Source organism: Garra rufa, chromosome 17 (genome assembly GCF_049309525.1).
Source record: "Garra rufa chromosome 17, GarRuf1.0, whole genome shotgun sequence".
NCBI classification, from domain to species: domain Eukaryota; kingdom Metazoa; phylum Chordata; class Actinopteri; order Cypriniformes; family Cyprinidae; genus Garra; species Garra rufa.
The window spans coordinates 12930412-12952352 of record NC_133377.1 but is presented as its reverse complement, the minus strand read 5'-3'; the positions used below and the strand labels follow the sequence as shown (position 1 = coordinate 12952352).

General features: G+C 36.8%; 1 protein-coding gene across 1 annotated transcript in view; it reads left to right on the top strand.

The window, feature by feature from the left end:
• The window catches only part of ctdp1 (CTD (carboxy-terminal domain, RNA polymerase II, polypeptide A) phosphatase, subunit 1), a 180534-nt gene that overhangs the window by 15857 nt on the left and 142736 nt on the right, over positions 1 to 21941 (top strand). The window contains exons 5-8 of the mRNA XM_073822056.1: positions 3549 to 3699; positions 6626 to 6716; positions 12716 to 12882; positions 16947 to 17915. Coding sequence (XP_073678157.1) covers positions 3549 to 3699; positions 6626 to 6716; positions 12716 to 12882; positions 16947 to 17915 — 1378 coding nt within the window. The remainder of the gene's footprint in view (positions 1 to 3548; positions 3700 to 6625; positions 6717 to 12715; positions 12883 to 16946; positions 17916 to 21941) is intronic.

Here is a 21941-nt window from a genome sequence, read left to right as displayed (position 1 = left end):
TGAGGTGTTGAAAAAATTAATGTTAACCACTCATTCTTGGTAGTTTCATCTTTCGGAAGGGCATATAAAACAAATTCACTCTCACAGCGCAGGACGCCTTCTTGACATGATGTAATCCACGTGAAAATGGTAGGCCTACTGTTTGTGGGCGGGCAAGTTGTTCGCGAAATTGAATGTGGGCGGACATTACGCAAATGTGTAGCTCGTGACGTGTGGCCGTTACAGAAAAAAGATTCGAATTGCTGACGACTCGTTTAGGTGAATGTGAGCCGACTCTTTTTTTTGTTAGACAAAAACTTTATTTATAGTGCACTGTCGGCGTCACAACTTTGCAGATAGTTTATGTTCACATACAGCTACATGACACACTACATGAAATATCATATTTGAAAAGGCATAATAGGGGCACTTTAATCTCAGCATGAATCTATGAACTTGACTGCACTCATGCCATCTCTGAGCCTCATTAAACATATGAAAATACACCTACAAGCCACTTTTGTGTTCTTCTGTGCCACCTCTGTAGTACAAATAAATTGTGTTAATGCTGATTTCATTTGGATTCGTAACTTATCCTTATCCTATCTGTTCTTATTCTTTTGTTTTAATTAGAAATTTTAAAAAGCTAAATAAATGTGATTTTTTTTTAAGTTGACATAAAAGTTAATATACTTTCAATAAAGTTAGAAAAACGCCATTACAAAGGTAAAAAACCTGTAAATCACTTTAAGGAGTCAAATCTCACCTCATAATAGGATTTTTTTTTATTTTATCAGATTTTTTGATTATAGTTTAGAATGTGCTCCTGAAATTTTGCCTGTGATCCTAAATGGCTCCTAAAACGAAAAGGAGGCATAGAGCCCTGAGTAATATTGTGAAATATTATTTATATTTAAAAATAACTCATTCTATTTGATAGTTTTAAAAGGCAACTTATTCCTGTTATCAAAGTGGAATTTTCTGCATCATTACTCCTTCAGAAACCATTCTATTATGCTGATTTGATGCTCAAGAAACATTTCTGATTTTTTTGTGGTAACTTTGATATTTTGTTAAAGTTCAAAAGAACAGGAGTTGTTTGAGATAGAAATCCTTTGTCACATTATAAATGTCTTTATTGCCACTTTTGTTCAATTTAATGCATCCTTGATGAATAAAAGTATTTTTTATACTAATTTATTCTAAGTTCTTTGAAAGAACGGCATTTATTTGAAATAGAAGTTTTTGCAACATAAATCTTTAAACTGTGACTTCTGAAGAGTATCAGTGTCCCTAAACAGTAATTAAAAATATTGATTAACATTGTCTGTGAAAACAGGGGACTAATGTAAGTCTAAACTGTTTTAACTGAAAGAAACTTTCCCTGATTGATCTTGAAATATGTCATTGCCCTTGTTTTCTCTTAAGATGCACACCAGTAATGTTTTTTATAAAATTACTTTAATGTCCCGATTGAACTGTGGCCTAATCCTGGCTTAGTTTAAGCCCCGTCTGTGAAACCAGCCCAATATTTATTTTATGTCTCATTGAAACCAGTTACAGCAGGTTTTTTTAATGAGCACTATTGAAGTAGCATAGATTTTCTTTTGCTTCATTGATTTCTTTTGTCCTCGTATGATGTTTTTAAGTCAGTCGTTCAAGCTGTCATTGGTTTACTGTGCTTTGATGGCTTCAAAAGATTTCTCTACAATACCTTCATTTTGCTAGTTTAGCACTAACAAAAATAAGATGTAGACAGTCATATGGTTTCTTTGACTTCTTCGTGATCTCATTTGTGCTTTTCTGTGAACTCCAGCGATTGTGGGTGTAACTGGAAGCGTTGCTTTGAAGAGCCTAAATGCGGCCGAGCGTTGATTGATTTCTGTTCAAATGACTGCATCATACTTTTTTTTTTCTCCACTATCATCCATTTTCGTTTCATTCTTCTCGTAGGCATTAACGCTTTCATTCTGCCAGTCGTGCATTCACTCTGAGATCAGCTCGAACAAAAAACAATCTCAGATCTTTATACCAAACAATTACAAGACCATTAACTGAGCTATCAAAGGCTCAAATGCTTTCCTCAAAGACTGCATAATGTCTGCTATCAGAAATTTTTGCCAGCGTGCTGCTTTTAAACCATTTTCCAGAGCATTTCTATTGAAAGTAATGTTTCTAAAAGCCTCTGCTACAGCTGGACACAGTTGAAATGCAGCAGTATAGACAAGAGTCCTAAAGATATGTATATGGGTCAATGATGTGGCGCCTACATTTTCTGTCTGATTGTGTTTTTTCAGTTAAAAATTGGTTTAAATTTGTAAAAAAAAGATGCCATGTATATGAACTACCTCTCCCATGTACAGTCAAGCCTGAAATTATCCATACCCCTGGCAAATTCTGACTTAAAGTTACTTTTATTCAACCAGCAAGTTTTTTTTGACCGGAAATGACACAGGCTTTTCCCAAAAGATAATAAGACGATGTACAAGAGGCATCATTGTGGAAAAAAAAAAATATTACTCATCTTTTATTTACATTTGAACAAAAAGTGGCATATACACTGTGTGCATAATTATTAGGCACGTTCACATATTTTTTTTCCAAGCACATTTGACCAATTCCAAACCACATCTTACCAAATCTTAATAACTACTATTCATTTTGTTTAATTATTTATATGTGATATATAATTGTCCATGAAGGCTGGAAGTAAAAAACATGACCACCGGACAGAAAAACACTTGTTGCGTCTGCATTGTCAGAAAAAAACAAGTGGAGGTGAAAAGATGCATGTTAATTGCAAAAAAAGTAAGAATTAATGTTAAGAATTAAATATGAAAGCTTCAGGAACCATTTAGTCTCCAGCGCCACCGTTTTCCAGAACTGCAACCTACCTTGAGTCTCCAGAAGTGCAATGTGTCAGGTTCTCAGAGACTTTGCTTGGGCAAAAAATTCTAAAAAATGACCCTCAATTAATAAGAATAACATTCTGAAGTGTTGTGAAATACATGGAGACAGTTTTTTTTTATAGGCTTTATAGACAGATGGCTCCTGAAGGACCAGCACCACATCCTCTTGTAGCACTCTTTCGAGTTTATCCTCCAGAATCTGGCAGTAAGTTTTGGGACTTCAGTTTTAGTCCATCTCCTATCCTGAAATGTCTGTCTTGCAGAGATGGACCAAAATGAACTCTTAAAACTTACTGCCATATTCTGGAAAATATATTTTTGAAAGAGTGGTACAAGCATACTGTAGCAGTCACCCATATTTCATAATAATTAATAATATATTCCACATAAATTCGATATTTTATTTAAATTTAATACAGTTACTTCTGTTATTGGTCGCACCTGATGAGTGGTCGCTCCAACTGACACAAAGACCTTGTATCATTAAAAAATCTATTTAAAAACTGCCAATCTGGAACATATATCTATAATTGAAACCAGTGGTCGCACCGCATGATATTTCAAATTCAGAAACACAGAATTGGCCAACTGAACCAAACAATCTAAAGTTTCCCACAAAACTATATATACTATATCTATATTTCTCTAACTGTTTTCCAGGGGATCTTTCATTTCCAGCTGGGACGGGGCGAACCTATGCTTCACACAAGACTGCGGCCTCACTGCAAAGACTTTCTAGAAAAGATCGCCAAACTCTACGAGCTGCACGTCTTCACCTTTGGCAGCCGTTTATATGCTCACACCATTGCAGGTACATTGTTGTGATTTGACACATTGTACAGCTCGACAAACAAAACCCTAACCTGAACTATTACATTCCTTATGTGACTTCTCCTTTTGTGCAACAAACATTAATGATACCTCAAAAACTGCATTTTGAGAAGAGGTGCGATATTATTGTTATAAGCAATCAGAATTTTTAATTCTCACCTGGTGTATGATGAAACACACCAAACCACCAAACAGTCCCATAACTCAGTGTTTGTGTGAGGATTGTATAGCTTTTCACAGTAACACCAGGTGGCAGCATTTGCTCAGAGTTTGAGGATGAATGATGAATACATTGGTTGCTGTTTTCAGATATTTAATGCAGCTTATTAACAAAAAATGTGTCAAAAGTGTCATTTGCAAGAACTGTGCCTTAATCTACAGTGTTTCCCATACATTGACTAATTTGTGGCGGCCCACCACAATATCAAAATTGATCACCACACAATGATTTTCTATGTTGTACTTTTGAAATGGGATGAAATCCTTTAGAATATAATATTGTTAGAATGCTGTTGGGATGTCAGGGTTAGCACACTATAACCAGAGAGGGTAAAGCGGTAATCAAGGATCTTTTTATTACGTTACAGCTACTTGTCAAGATCGACTTGTCGTGCAGTATAACTACAGTATAGACTATTCATTTTATTGACTCTGACACCCCCACAACACAAATACAATTCAATTCTGTGGGAAACACTGATCTACATTAACAAAAGCCTCTGCTAAATGACTAATTAACAGCAAAACGGTTTAGTGATGGTGTTTATTATATGCATCTATAATATAACCTATCATTTGTAATAGTAATAGTAGTAGTTATGACTTTTGTTCACTTCCAGAATGAAAACTTCCTGATAATTTGCTCACCCCATGTCATCCAAGATGTTTATGGCTTTCTATCTTAAGTCGAAAAGATAGTTTTTGAGGAAAACATTCCTGCATATAGTGGACTTCAATGGAGATCAATGGGTTGAAGGTCCAAATTGCAATTTCAGTCCAGCTTCAAAGGGCTCCACACGATCCCAGCTAAGAGTCTTTTCTAGCAAAATAATTAGTTGCTTTCTACAACAAATAAAAATGTATGTATGTTTTAACCACAAATGCTTGTCTTGCACTAACTTCATGTGTTATGTGATCAGATTGGAAAGGTCAGAAAAAAGGTTGGAAAGACGGAAGTACCGACCCAGTGTTTACCAGTGTTGGGGGTAATGCAAGTAACATAATAATGTTACTTTTTCCAAGTAACAAGTAAAAAAAAAAAGGCATTACTTTTTAATTGACAAGAAAATTTCTGAGTTACTTTTTCAATTAAGTAACGCCAGTTACTTTTCCCCCCATTCTTTAATTAATAGCTCTCCTGTCCCCATGTTGAGAGAAATTGTCAGTAAGATGTTACTTTAGTTCTAGAATAAATGTGAACGTGCGTTAATTCATCTCACTCGCTAAAAAACATGGATAGAAACACTGAAATTCAATGCAAACCTGCAATAATTAAATATGTTAAAAAATACAAATATGTATTTAATCCCATTTTATTGTCTTTGCTTCCGACCCATTCATCCATAATAATGAGCAAAAATTTGAGCAAAACATTTTTTCTGTTCAGCTACTGTTCAGATGTGAATTTACTTTTCTCTAAGCCTGAGGCTTTTATCATGAAAAAGCTTTTACATTTGCCAAAAATAGAGCTTTTTGTATGAAAAACAAACAAGCAAGCCAGTACGCAAAAGTAACGTAACGCATTACTTTGCATAAAAAGTAACCAAGTAACGTAATTAGTTACTTTTTTAGGGAGTAACTCAATATTGTAATGCATTACTTTTAAAAGTAACTTTCTCCAACACTGGTGTTAACAAAGCGAACATGCAAAGAAAGTCAAACGCCTTTTACAAAAAAGGGAAAACATCCATGTTGGAAGATTGTAAGTACCTTTTTGAACTGAAGTACACAGACGAAGAACTAACCACACGCGACCTTTACGTGAAGTGTGCAAGATGAGCATTTGTAGTTATAAATATAGAAATTATTATTTATTTATTTATTTTTTTTTAGAAAAGGGCCAATCGTTTTAATAAGACCCTTATTCCTCTGCTAAGATTGTGTCCTTTGAAGCTGCATTGAAACTGCAATTTGGACCTTCAACCTGTTGATACCCATTAAAGTCTACTATATGTAGGAAAATCCTTGAATGTTTTCCTCAAAAAAACTTGATTTTTTTTTTTTTGCGACTGAAGAAAGACAGACATGAACATCTTGGATGACATGAGGTTGAGTAAATTATCTGGACATTTTCATTCTGAAAGTGGACTAATCCTTTAATGCCTTCATATAGGTCAGGGTGTTTATTAGGATGTGAAATTGGTATGCATAGAGCAGTCCGGTTTTATTTCAGGTAAGATTTTGCAGAATATCTTCAGCACGGTAGATCCCCAGGTTTATCTGTTTTAGGTGTGTAACGTGCTTTGAATCGGACCTGAAAAGTTCTTGCATTAATTGAGCGTCTGTTCATATTTTAACAAGCGTTTGGCATCTCAGCATCAGTACTTCCTGCAAACCTAAGTGTGTAGTCTGGTTGTGGTGATTCATACGGACACAATCAGCAATAGATAAGACACAATAAAGAAAGTAGCTCAACCTTTCTGAATTAAAGTGGTTTATTGTAGTGCAGGCAGGAGATTGAAAGCTTGGCAGAGCTGCATCTCTGAAAGCATGAAAGCACTGGTTCGTTTTATTTTTTCCTGTTTTCCTTTTATTACAGCTGTAAATAGTCTTAATGCAGTCCGAGCGAAACTGCAGCATTTATAGCTCTGCTTCCAGCTGTAATTTAGACTTCATCTTTAAAAGAAATGACTGTTTCCTCGCTCTTTCTCTCACTCATACCACCTTTTTTGCTTTTTTAAAAAAAGGTTTTTTAGACCCTGAAAAGAAACTCTTCTCTCATCGGATCATGTCTAGAGATGAATGCATTGACCCCTTCTCTAAGACAGGAAACCTCAGGTAAGATATGTTTCACTCATTTCAGCAACACTGTTTTCAACATTAATAAGAACTATTATTAAAAATTGAGCAGCAAATCAGCATATTTCATAAATCAGAATCATTTCTGAAGGATCTCGCGTCATTGAAGACTGGAGTTATGATGCTGAAAATTCAGCTTTGATCACAGGAATAAATTACATTTTATAATATATTCAAATAAAAAACAGATATTTGAAATGGCAGTATTTCACAGTAATATTTTTGATAAATAAATGCAGCCTCTATCTATCTACAGTTGAAGTCAAAAGTTTGCATACACCTTGCAGAATCTGCAACATGTTAATTATTTTACTATTTTATTCAAAATCCATGTTATTTTTTTCTTTAGTACTAACCTGAATAAGATATTTCACATAAAAGATGTTTACATATAGTCCACAAGAGAAAATAATAGTTGAATTTATAAAAATGACCCTGTTCAAAAGTTTACATACACTTGAATCTTAATGCTGTGTTGTTACCAGAATGATCCACAGCTGTGTTTTTTGTTCAGTGATAGTTGTTCATGAGTCCCTTGTTTGTTCTGAACAGTTAAACTGCTGTTCTTCAGAAAAATCCTTCAGGTCCCACAAATTCTTTGGTTTTACACCATTTTTGTGTATCTGAACCCTTTCCAAGTGCAAATGAGAATCAATTCTTGAATATTTCTTGAGACAGAGGTCTTTTTAATGATTTTCAGTTTTGTTTAAGATAATTAAAGCAATAGTTTTTAAATAACGAAAGAATGTGTAAAAGTATGGTATTTGGGGTAAAAAGCGCCCCTGCTGTTGGGGCTAAAAGGCACAATAATTAACATGATTATTAATAGAAGGCTGCCTTTTCTATTGGTTGACATGCCATTGTTAGATTCAGATGTTTAATATCATATTATGTTGGGTGTCCATCTTAAAGATAATTGCCGTGTTTTGAAAGAAACCATCATATTTAAAAAATCATATCATATAATAAAATATCATTAGTTTCTACTGTAAATCTATAATAAATTACTATGGGATGTCCTTTCAGAATCTTTTTTAAAATAAATTTGTTTCTTTATTTTAATATGTTTTATTTTAACACATTTTAATGACAGTATATTTATTGAACAAAAATTATTTTATTTATCAATATGAACAGAAAATTGGACAAACTTTGCTAAAGTTGTTGCTTTGAACAAGTATTAACTCAGACATTATTTAAAAAAATATATATTATTTTACTTAAAGTATTTGTATCAATATTCTGTGCCTTTCACCCCTTGCCACCTCATACATTTATAAGACTTCCTCACTTTAGTTAAATTCTGTCAACATTTTTTTTAGTCATTTATACAAACTCGTCGAATCATTTTAGTTCAGTTGTGGCCATTTACACAGATTCGTCCCATCATTTTAGTTGAGTTATGGCCATTTTCATCCCATTATTTTAGTAGAACTGTGGCCATTTATACAGATTTGTCCCTTTGTTTTAGTTAATTTATGGCAATTTATACAAATTCATCCCATCATTTTAGTTAAATTATGGCCATTTTCATCCCATCATTTTTAGTATAATTGTGGCCATCTTACACAGATTCGTCCCATTGTTTTAGTTAATTTATGACAATTTACTGTGCCTTGCAAAAGTATTCATACCCTTTCATTTTTTTCACCTTTTGTTTTGTTGCAGCATTATGTTAAACTGCTTTAAATTACTTGTTTTTCCACATCAATTTACATCTCATACACCGCAATGACAAAGCACAAAACATGTTTGTAACAACAAATTTATTAGAAATAAAAAACTGAAAAGATCCCGTTGCATAAGTATTCATACTGTACCCTTTTCTGGGACACTCGAAAAAATTTTAGCATTCATATTGCTTCTAGATGTTACTACACTTCGAGTGGAGTTAAACTGTGGCAAATTCATTTGAATGAGTATGATTTAGAAAGGCACACACCTCTCAGAAAAGGTCTAACAGCTGAAAATGCATATCAGAGCAAAAACCAAGTCCTGAGGTCAAGATAACTGTCTGTAGAGCTCAGTGACAGACTTGAGTTAAGGCAATGATCTAGGAAAGAGTTTAGAAAAACATCTGCTGCATTGAAGGTTCACAGAAGCATGTAACCTCCATTATCCATAATGGAAGAAGGTTGGAACAACTAGGACTATAGAAAATGTCTGCCAGCCCCCATCCAAGCTGACAGAGCTTGAGAGGTGAAAAGGTGAGGCAAAGAATGGCAGATAATTGACAAATGCAGATGTGCAAAGATTGTTACTTCATACCCAAAAAGACTTGAGGCTGTAAAGGTGCTTCAACTATGTACTGAGTTATGTGCAGTGTACTTATTTCAGTGTTTTATTTTAATTAAATTGGTAAAATTTGCAAATCTGGTTTTTGCTTTGTCATTATTATGGTGTATGGAGTGTAAATTTATGTGGGGAAAAACTAATTTAAAGCAGTTTAACATAATGCTACAACAAAACAAAATGTGAAAAAATGAAGGGGTATGAATACTTTTGCAAGGCACCGTATAAAGATTCGTCCCATCATTTTAGTTTAATTATGGCCATTCATACTGATTTGTCCCATCATTTTAGTTCAATACAAACATATATATTTATCTGCATTCAAACAATTTTGACACTATAAATGTAGGGTCTGGGCACTCTCCATAGACAGGGCTCAACCGGAGGGGTGGGATAAACGGTTGTCTTTCAAACTCTCTCTCCACGCAATAGGATAGCGCTACAACCAATCACAGCAACGAAGAAGAGCGACGGAAAAGAGTTCCTTGCATGTGTGTTGCGGAAAAGTTTGATGAAGAGAGAGATGTGATAATAGATTAGCCTGGAAAAAATCCAGACCCTAATCTATTAAGATTATAGTTCACCCAAAAATGAAAATTTGATGTTTATCTGCTTACCCCCAGGGCATCCAAGATGTAGGTGACTTTGTTTCCTCAGCAGAACACAAACCAAGATTTTTAACTAAAACCGGTGCAGTCTGTTAGTCATATCGTGGCAGTGGATGGGCACCAGACCTTTAAAAGTAAACAAAACCATGCACAGACAAATCCAAACTACATTCTGCGGCTCGCGACGATACATTGATGTCCTAAGACACGAAACGACCAGTTTTTGTGAGAAACTGAACAGTATTTATATCATTGTTTTTTACCTTTATAAAATGATAAAATGGTATAGCGGCTATTCAAAATGGTAATTACTTGCGCTTATCCTGATTGTTTAAACCGATTTAAAGCTAAAAGATTACGTTTGCTTGCGCAAACTCATCCGGGACTTTTCACCGATTTCCCCGGCGTTTGCGTATACTACACCAGAGCGCGTTCACATGTCACGAGCCGGATGATGAGCTCGTGCTCAGGACAGATGGACGTGGCTGTGTATCAAAGGTAAAAAATGATATAAATACTGTTCAGTTTCTCACAAAAACCGATCGTTTCGTGTCTTAGGACATCAGTGTATCATCACGAGTCGCAGAGTGTAATTTGAATTTGTCTGTGCATGTTTTTGTTTACTTTAAAGGTCTGGTGCCCATCCACTGCCACGATATGACTAACAGACTGCACCGGTTTTAGTTAAAAATCTTGGTTTGTGTTCTGCTGAGGAAACAAAGTCACCTACATCTTGGATTCCCTGGGGGTAAACAGATAAACATCAAATTTTCATTTTTGGGTGAACTATACCTTTAAGTCCAAGTTGTGTAGCCTCTTTTAACTGGTCTTCCATAAGCGCTATCAGCGGTGAAACAACAGTCACAAGCAGGTTGTGGCAGAGTCCCATGCGTTTTCACACCAGCGGAGCTAGCTGGTAGATAAAACTTTTGCCGTATCCGGTTGGCAAAACTCCAAATACATCCTTCTTTTGTAAGAACGACCCCAGTGCAGTTTCTTGTTCTTTTCTCAGAGAAAAGCTTAACTTCAAGTCTTTCAGAGTGGCGGCCAAAGCCAATTCGAAAGAAAGTTGTTCGCTAGCAGCAGCCATCGCTCTAGCGGTAATTCACGGAACCAGAGAACGTCTTGACGGAACTTATGGTCGCAGGTCAGTCGTTTTTTAGAAATCTCAAGTGAACGGAGAGTAACTAGACTGCCCTTGGAAGCAAATGTAATTTGCTGCCGCTAGGGGCGCGTCTAGATTCTAGGCTATTTGGGCACGGTAAAAAGCAAATTTTTTTTCTTAGCCCCGTTGTACCCTACACATCTTTATTCTTTTCAAAAAATTTCACTCCCGGCTCTTAATGCATCATGTTTTCTTCTAAAGCATCAGTGAGTGTTTGAACCTTCTGTAATAGTTGCATATGAGTCCCTCAAATGTTCTGAGTGTAAAAAGATAGATCTAAAAATCACAGTCATTGTTGGAAAGGGTTCAAATACACAAAAATGCTGGAAAACCAAAGAATTTGTGGGACCTGAAGATTATTTCTGAAGAACAGCAGGTAACTTAACTTTTCAAGACAAACAAGGGACTCATAAACAACTATCATTAAACAACAAACACAGCTGTGGATTATTGAGGTAACCACACAGTAGTAAGAATCAGGTGTATGTAAACTTTTGAATGGGTTCATTTTTATAAATTTAACTATATTTTTCTCTTGTGGACTATATGTAAACATCCTGTATGTAAAATATCAAATTTTTGTACTTATTCTTTACAGTTTAATTCATTTTTAAAGGTTAAATGATAAACGTCAAGCATTCAAAGAGGTCTTTTTGTTAAATATAAAGCTTATTCAACCTTGAGTTTTTTCTTGACTCCAGCAGTGTGAACAAAGGTTCTCTGCACGAGTGCACATGCACAGATGAGACGTGCATTTCTTAAGGGCTTCAGAGAACGACTCTGATTCAACTTGACTAAATGTGCTTTCTTGACTAAGGTGCAGTCTTGCAGTCACCTGCTTTTTACCCACATCTATATTATACATACTTTGATCCTGTAAAACATTTTAAGGTGTTTTATTTTCCATTCTTAAGCATTTTTCTTGTACGTTTTTCATGTTAATTAAGGTCAAACCTGAATTCTCAACACTATTCATTAAATTTATTTCTTGAAAAGGGCATTTAGTGTTTCTAATTTAAAATAAGTCTTACCTTTTTCACCTCACACAAGTTTACATTCTTGTATCTTGTTAAATTTAAACATACTAATATTTGTAGTATTATCACAGTATTTAAGCATTGCTTATTCTGCATTAATAGCATAAAAATATCTAAAGGCTTGAAGTCACAGTTGTTTGCATTTTCATGTTTTATGCCATAAATTTCACTTTCCTCGTGTCAGACTGTTAATATGTGTGGGTTTCATATGGAGCTCTCATACTGACCTTGAAGGAAGAAACAGTCTCACAGAGCAGCCGATATCACACAAAGACAGTCACGATCGGACTTCAGCGGCGTACGGATTACTTTCTCCAGGTCGATAAAACCTACAGAAGCCAAGCCTCTGCAGCCCAATGCTTCTATTAGTGTGAATGGCTTTGTTTGCCATTTCAAAACTCAAGCTGTTGAAAAGATGTTCTTGGGGGCTGTTTAGATGCGCCAGACATTCGCAGATAAATCTATACTCATTACTATTTACCCAGAGAGAGCATTTATAGAGCATTTATTTTGGACTGCACAAACACTTTTTCCGTGGCGCTGTGAGTGACATTTCGTGGTTGTGAGACTTTAATTAACACTAGTTAATGTGATTTTCCACACCTGTGGTTCCTCTCTTAGGACATCTGTGTGAACTTGTGGAGAGCTGACTTCATGCATCCACTAGAAATCACCTTTAGACCGTTTAATTGTCTAAATCATTTTTGGCCTCACTATATTTGGTATTGTACCAGTGTTAATGTTATAAAATGCTCATTGACATTTTGGTCTTGGCAGGCTGGCACTGTCTGGGCGCTGTTCATTTAGTCATAACTAAGCACCAGCTGCTAAATATGAGCATCTAAAAATGTCATGAAAATGTGCTTTTTTTTGTAGGAATTTGTTCCCCTGTGGAGACTCTATGGTGTGCATCATAGACGACAGAGAAGACGTGTGGAAGTTCGCTCCTAACCTCATCACAGTGAAGAAATACATCTACTTCCAGGGCACTGGTGATATCAACGCCCCACCGGGCTCACGAGAAGCCCAGATGGCCAGAAAAGGTATTTTTTTCCCCCCAGAGACTCTAATTAACGATAATGCTCTGCAAACTGGAAATTAGCTCTAGTGAGCTGCCTGGATGAAAAGTCAGTCAAACAATTTGAAAAAATGTATCCTTATGACTGGCTTTGTGGTCCAGGGTCACATTGCAGCCCTATAAACTCCTGTTTTTTATATGTAGAATTTAGATGTAGAATTTTAAACCATCTATTGTTATTGACAACAGTTTAAAAATATTAAAGTAATCAAGAAAATGTAAGTATTTGACATAAAAAAACATAGTATGGTAAATATACTAAGGTGCTATTATACTAGTATTTATACAGTCAAGCCCGAAATTATTACCCCTGGCAAATTCTGACTTAAAGTTACTTTTATTCAACCAGCAATAAATAACACAGATGTCTCCCAGAAGATAATAAGACAATGTATAGGAGGCATCATTGTGGAAAAAATTATAACTCATCTTTTATTTACATTTGAACAAAAAGTGGCATGTCCAAAATTATTCATACCCTTCTCAATAATCATTCATCATCAATATTCTCAACAATCATTCATCTTTAGCGATGAGCTCCAACTCTTTCAGGTTGGAGGGTCTCCTTGCCATCACCCTGAGCTTTAGCTCCCTCCACATATTCTCAATTGGATTTAAGTCAGGACTCTGGCTGGGCCACTGCAAAACATTAATGTTTTTGTCTGCTAACCATTTCTTCACCACTTTTGTGCTCGTTGTCCAGCTATTGTCCCAAGGCCAAGTTTCTCTGCCAACTGCCTGAGGTTGTTGTTGAGAATTTTGATGTATTGCTCCTTTTTCATGGTGCTGTTTACTGTGATTAGTTCTACGGCAATTAGGTTCCCACCACCATGTTTGACAGTGGGGATGGTGTTCTTAGGGTTGAAGGCTTCTCCTTTTTTTACATCAAATGAAGGCTACATCATTGTGGCCAAACAATTCAATTTTTGTTTCATCTGACCATAAAACAGAAGACTACAAGTCTTCTTCTTTGTCCAAATGCGCATTTGCCGCAGGTCCTCAGTGAGCTCCTTTGTCTTAGCCATGACTGTCCACAAACCAACAGCAGAGAGCTTCTGTTTTTCACCTGTTGAGTTGATTAAAACAGCTGTTCCCAATGAATCAGGGTAATTAGGATGCTTTAGAACAGCTTGGACTATTTGGAATGGTATAGAACTTTGGATTTTCCCAAAGACTGTGACAGTTTGCTAAGGGTATGAATAATTTTGGACATGCCACTTTATCGTTCAAATGTAAATAAAAGCTGAGAAATATTTTTTTCCACAATGATGCCTCTTGCACATCATCTTATTATCTTTTGGGAGAGGCCTGTGTCATTTCTGTTAAAAAAAAAACTTGATGGTTGAATAAAAGTAACTTTAAGTCAGAATTTGCCAACGGTATGAATAATTTCGGGCTTCACTGTTTATATATAATATACTAATATACTAAATTGCCCTTATAAATGTAAAAAATGCCAGGGTCTAAATATTGCTCCTTAATGGATCCACAGTATTGTTTTTGTCAGTGAAAAAGTTGTCAGAGAGCAAGCATTATTTATAAGCCAAAACTTTCCAAAACAGTTCCAAACTAATTTGTTTTTAATGTGGACAACAGAGGATAATCTTTTTCACTGAAGGCAATTTTATTGTGGAATATGGACTCTCATTTTGATCAGAAGCAGTAGTTAAAAGTTAAAGTGCTATTGTAATTCTGACGGCACCCATTGACAGTAAAGGATCCATTAGTGAGCAAGTGATATCATGCTAAATTTCACTAAATCTGTTCAGATGACGAACTAACTCGTCTACACACGACTTCACACCCTCAGGTTGAGTACATTCTCTGAGATGTTTCATTTTTGGATGAACTGTTTCTTTTAGTTTGGTTTAAAAGAATACATCCTGTTTAGCGCAGCTGTCATGACAGGAGTATGACGTATGATGCCTTAAAATGCTGTCTATGTAGGCGGTTCACTAAGTATTGGTACACAGCTGTTCTGCTCTTCAGTCTATCAACTTCAGGTTCTATTGAGTATTTTCTGGTTCATTTTTATTACTGATAAATATTACTCACTGGTATATCTGAAGAAGTAAATTAGATTTGCTTCAAATTGCGAATTGAGAAAAAAAAAGTAGTTCCGCCTGCTCTCCATCAGGGAGGGTTTAATAAAAGCAATGGTGGTCTTTTAATAAAGGCACGTGTGTGTGACCTCTGTCTGTGAGCTCTGAAATAATCTGCTTACCAGAGGAGAGGAGCAAACCGCATTTTACAGCAGCTCCAGGAAACAAACTCCCAGCGGAGGTCAAGGTGCCAACCAGAGCGGGATCTATTAAACTGATTTGCTCCTGCACAAACGAAAGAAAGTTCATGGGAATATGCAGAGGATGAAAGTACCTCTACTTCTGTCTGTCAAGAGCTGTTTGAAGTGAGTCCCTGAGGGCTGGACACATGGGAAACAGAATTACAAGAACATAGGAAATGTCTATTTGTGAACTCAGTTCACAGGGTGAACAGCGGTGCAAGTTCTCTTTTAAAAGTTAAAGCATATTTGTGGTTGATCTTATGTCTGTATGTGTATCCCTCATGTATCCCTCATGTGAGGGATGTACAAATCTATTTTTTTTTCTCTCTCAATTAGTGAATGTTTGACTGACCAACTAGCGGTCTAGTACAGCGGTTCTCAACCTTTTGACTTTAAGAAACATTGACCACAAAAGTATTTGAAGGGCCAAAGCACTATTTTTGTTTTTAGAAATCATTGTAATCTATGATTCTCATAGATCTCATAGTTTCTGCAGATTCAACAATGATGGTATAGTTAAATAATCAAAAATAAAATAGTTTCTTTTTCCAAAAGTTTTAGGAGCTCAATGTTCTTCAGGAAACATTTAGTGATTTAGTGATTATATATTTTTTTTAGTTTGTAATTAGTAACGCTGGACAAAAATTAAACCATTTAGTGTGTTTGACTGTGTTGAGTTTGTTCACTTTGTTCACACAAAATATCAAAAACAGCATTCAACGGTATGGATGAAGAAGTGTACACTACCAGTCAAAAGTTTGGACACACTTAACTTAATGTTTTTTAGTCAAATATTAATTATTAAAAAAAATAATACAATATATTTTTTTATTTTAATTTTAAATACAAATTGTGCCAAGGAATGATTCTCAGTTTATTTTTAAGAAAAACTGAAGTTAAGGATAAATTTTCTCTTGGAAAAAAACAAATGTTTTTCTTAAAAACTGGGCACAATTTGTATTTAAAGATCTAATCCAATACAATCAAATCAAATTTAAAACAAAATGAATTTGTGCTACAGAGGTGGCATAGAAGAACACAAAAGTGGCTTGTAGGTGTATTTTCATATGTTCAATGAGATTTAGAAGTGTCATGAGTGCATCAAATTCATAAATTTATGTTGAGATTAATAGATTGAAAATAGAAATATTAAATGATTTAAAAAACTAAATCTACCAGTAGGTGGCGGCAAGTCACTGATTTAATAACTGAATCAGATCGTTCATTTGATTCGTTTGAGCGGCTGATTCATTCAGGAATAAATCAAGTGACTGTCTTTATGAATGGGAAATTGAATCATTGACTCACTAGATTCATTTAAAAACACATTCATTCATAAACAAATTTAATATTAACTTGTTTATGTAACTGTTGTATGAAATCAATATCTCATTTACAAACTCCCTTAAAACACATTAACAGCTGTCACTCGTCTTAGTTCATTCATGATCTTACACAGTTCCAATATAATCAACATAGCTCTCTATACTGCACAGTCAATCTCTTATTTATGCTCTCTCTACACTTTTTTTTAGGATTTTGTTTAGGATTTGTGAGATATGTCCGTGATACAATACTTAACATTGCAAAAACACGTAAAAACCTTCGAAGCTCCCCTCATTGCAAACACATCCTAAATATTTTTTCATAGTCGCACAAAGTAGTTTGTAGTTGCAAATGTGAGTGAAATGGTCACACTGTAGAGCCCTGGCTTAAGCATTATTTTTGTTTTTATGATGTACCAGGTAACCAGTCTGGGCGAACAGCAGAGAACCTGGAATCTTCAGGACAGGAGGAACAGAGAAACGGCTTCAGGAAATCTAGCAAAGACCGAAAAACTGGCCATGAGGAGTCGTCCGCCTCTGCCACCGCCACTCAGGGAGCACCAGCCAATGAGAGGACTCACCCCACAGGGGAACAGCCCACTGACAGCACAGATTTAACTGAAAAGTGTAATGTGAAAGCAGAGGGGGAGGGCAGCTCAGGTGTGACGTGTACCTCAGGTGAGACTGACACCCCAAACGCTGCCCCTGCTGCCGATGCCGCTGCTGCCAATGACCTGGATTTCGACCTTTCGAGCGACAGCGACAGCGATGGTAAAACGGGATTATCTGACAGCGATGGTGAAGGACAGACTGGGAAAGCTAAACAAAGCCAAACAAAAACAGAGGAGTATAAAAGCAAAGAGGAGGTTGGGGATGGGGACAAACAGAGGACAGAAGGGGACGATGTCCCAGAAACAGATCCCGAGGGTCTCAGCGATTTGGGCAATGGCTGTTCCGACAAGAAAGAAGTGGAAACGGAGTCTCAAAACAGCGAGCAGTCAGGCGTCACCATGGGTGAGGAGTCTTTAGATCACAGTATGGAGGATGAGGACGATGAGGAAGAGGAAGACATTGATGAGGACGACCACCTCATTTATTTGGAGGAGGTTTTGGTTCGCATCCACAGTGAGTATTACTCACGTTACGAGGCCTTCCTTAGGAAAGAGAACTCAGAGAGTCCGGACATACGGAGGATCATTCCCGAACTGAAAGGCCGTGCGCTGACGGGCAACACCATCATCTTCAGCGGGCTGTATCCCACCAACTACCCGATGGAGCGCACGAGGGAGTGGTACCACGCCAAGGCGCTGGGTGCCAAGATTGCCAAGACCCTGGTGCTCAATGCCAAAGACTCAAACCGCACCACACACCTTATTGCTGCACGCGCAGGTGAGTCTCGCATGCTTCAAACACTAGTTACAAAGGGATGTTTTCAAAAGCCACTAGTCGTGGTTGTCTAAAAGGGGTCATATGATGTTGCTAAAAAGAGCATTATTTTTTGTACTTGTTGTAATGCAGTGTATTTATGCAGTTTGAGATTTAAAAAACATTATTTTCTACATACTGTATATTTGTGTGTGTGTGTGTGTGTGTGTGTGTGTGAGAAAGTATTCGTACACCTTAAAGAGCACTCCACTTTTTTTGGAAATAGGCTCATTCTCCAACCCCCCTACCCCCCCCCCCCCCAAGGTAATAAGTTGAGTTTTACCATTTTGAAATCCATTCAGCCGTTCTCCTGTCTTCTCCTGCATAGCTTAGCATAGATCATTGAATCCTATTAGACCAATATAGCATGGTGTTCAAAAATGACCAAAGAATTTCGATATTTGTCCTATTTAAAACTTGACTCTTCTGTAGTTATATCGTGTACTAAGACAGGCGGAAAATGTAAAGCTGTGATTTTCTAGGCCGATAAGATTAGAAACTACACTCCCATTCCGGTGTAATAGTCAAGGACGTTTGCTGCCGTAATATGGACGCAGCAGGCGCAGTAATATCACGCAGCACATGTTCAAATGCTAACCTAGCTGGGAACTGGAGAATGAGCCTATTTCCAAAAAAAGTGGAGTGTTCCTTTAATTTTTTCAGGTTTTGTTATGATGCTTTAAATGACTTGTTATTCCCCATATCAAGCTACACTCCATACACCATAATGACAAAGCACAAAACAGAATTGTCACAACTTTATCATTGAAATAAGTACATTGCATAAGCATCGGCATTTGGCCATTATCTGCCAATTTTTCTTCTCACCTCTTCACCTCTCAAGCTCAGTCAGCTTGGATGGGGCTGGCAGACATTTTCAGATCTCTTCCGAAATATTTGATAGCGTTCAAGGCCAGACTCTGGCTGGGCCACTCAAGGACATTCATGGAGTTGTCTTGTCTATAAGCCACTCTTACTGTGTGCTTAGGGTCATTGTCCTGTTGGAAGGGGAACCTTCTGCCCAGTCTGAGGTTCTGAATGCTCTGGATTGGGCTTTCATTAAGGCTTAAAATTTTGGTGCATTGAGCTTTTCTTCTACTCTGATGAGTCCTTCAGTTCTTGCCACTAAAAACAGCCCCACAGTATGAGGCTGCTACCAGCACACTTTACTTTTACAGTGTTTCCCCTGCCATTATGTTAGGGGGCGGCCCTAAAATAGAATACATTTATACATAAAAATTTAATTATTCCATTCATAAAAACAGAATGTACTCTATAGTGTGGAATGCAATGGAATTCGTTGATTTTTGGATTTTTGAATCGCAATATGGACTAGTGCCTGTGAATACTGAAATGCAAAAAGACGGTTTAAATATGAATCCTACATGTTCTGTTTGCCTCTGTATGTATGAATGACAGAGACACGGTTTTGTTTACTACACAAATACTGAAGCAGGCCAGAGCTGCTGTGAGTGTGATTTTTACAGTTTTATTTGAGAAAACTAGCATCATATCATAGACTACTGCAGCGGTTCCCAACCGGGGGGTCGCGAGATATCTTAAAATTAATTTAAATATTATCCTATAATTGTTTAATTTCATTATTAATTTTCTAAATGAAAATAATAAAAGCACAGCCTCTCGTATTCTGTGATTGATTGCTTCAGACTCGGCGCAGCAAGCCTCATTGCACTGTTAAATACAAACTGAACAGCGGCTCAAAACTTCCAAACGCTGTACGCAAATTAATGTTACATCTCTCGGCTGCATGCATGAAGCAAACCTTCGTGCTAATGTAAAGGTGAAGACGATTAGTGTAATAATAACAAGCTTGCACGTACCTAATGTATAACACCAGAGTCGTACATTAGACACGCATAAGTCCGCTATTGATTCACAAACTATGCATGCTCTCGGGTGTAAGATTGTAAAAGGGATTAATTACATAATAATTTATAATTTAGCTCAAAGGGAATCGAATATGATTCAATAGGGAATTTGAACAGAATCGCTGTTTTACGGCTGTTTCAGAGTCGACGCGCGATTCATTCACAAGCCGTCTAACAGAAACTCTGCAATGGATATTACTATCCAGAATATAGTGAAAACACTATATATAAGCACAGTAGCAAAATCAGCAGTTTAAGGCAATAACTTGTAAGCACGAAACACAAGATACTTAATAAAAATATGAATTTATTGGATAAACCTAACACATACAAACTAATCTAACATAAACACACGCATTCACACAGGTTGCAGAAAGAGAAAGTGAGGAAAGAATGAGTTTAAAGGAATGAAAATATGAAGTCCCAAGTTATAGCAATGTGCATTTGCTTAGACCTGAACAACCATTAATCACTTAATTAACCCTCGTATTGAGTCTCTCAAAGAGGTTATTAAACTTTATCAAATGCACCAGTTCAGTAAGATTCTGGAGGTTACTTGCGCGTTGCCTTTGTGTGAAGGGAATTCCTTTCGTCGCTCGTTCCAGAAAGGGTTTTCCCGAGGTTGCTGATTGGTTGGTGGTCGGTCAATGTGACGTCTTCTTGGGCGTTGGCTGGATACGAGAGTTGTGCGCTGGTTAGAGTTCGGGTCCGCGAAGGCGTTTGGGTCGGTCGCGGCTTGCACAAACTTAACTAGACACGAAACTCTCAACGGAAAGAAATAAAAGAATTAAAGTAATAGATAAGTGTGATGATCTCCTCATGTTTCCTTTAGATGAGGAGGCTGGCATTCAGGCCAGGCGGCGTCGAGACGCCGCGGCGCGAAGCACGTGAAGAGCGTTGTAAGGAGTGAGAAAAGTTGCAAGAGATAAGAGCCAGATTTGAGGGTGTCCTTGAGTTTTTAAACTCAGCCTTTGGACACCTCCCAAAATGATGTCTTGACCAATTAGAACATTGGCTGAACTCCGGTGGGCTGCTGGTTCCACCCTCCAAACCACAAATCACAATGTTATCTTATTAGTCCCGTGATCCCAAATTCCCGCTCTTTGCAGAGATAAATTTGGACATGATTTCTATAACAAGACTATAATACATTTCGCAAAGAATTGAATTACAGGAACATTTTGAGAATGCGATTTCCAACTCAGACATATCAAACATCAATATAAACCATTAAACTATTCAATAGTTATCAAAAGGGACATACACAATGAGTGATTAAAACATAATAGACAAATGTATGGGTTACATATATGAATAGGAAATTATGCAGAGAAATGATGAGTTGCTCATGAGTCCTTTAAGCATAATTTTGGGTGCATATGTATATATGCATATAGGCAGTTTCTTGTGCCATACTGTGAGGGTCTGTTCTCTAAGCTGGGAGGTCAAAAGTTTAGGGAAGGAATTTCCGTTGTGTCCTGTGTGTGGGGGAAAACCAACCATATCGCTAATGACTTTAATCATGTGATGTTCAAAATGTGCATCTCTTTGACCATTAATCTTGGTTACTTGCTCCAAATTTGACAATCTCCTTATTCGAAGGATTTGATTATGAAGAAGTGCCTTTGTGTTAATTTTGCAAGTTCTTGGTTAGTTAGGTCTGCTTCAGGCTGGCGTTCTGGCGCCAGGCTATGAAACGTCAGATTTATGACGGAGGCCTCTTGTGGAATTTGAGTGTGTAGATGTAAAAGTGTTTTAACTTCTGATCGAGTCTCCTAAATTGTCTGATTCTCGCTGAAATACTACACGGGGCTCTGATCCCTATCGTATTTTTTGCGTGAAATTTCACATTTGCCTAGTTGTCCAAATTATTGTCCTGTGAGTGTTTTATAATGGATGCTCACCCATAGAAGAGGAGTGAGGCTCGGTGTTTATGAGCATCAGGCACACACTGACAGTTCACTGATCCTGTCTTCGTCGAACCCTCACATCGATGTGTTTCAACAGATTTATAAAGTATTTGCTGTATTTTGAATTTGTGTATTATTTTTTTTAATGGATACAAACTGTAGCTATTCAGTCAGTCAAGTTCAAATGGATA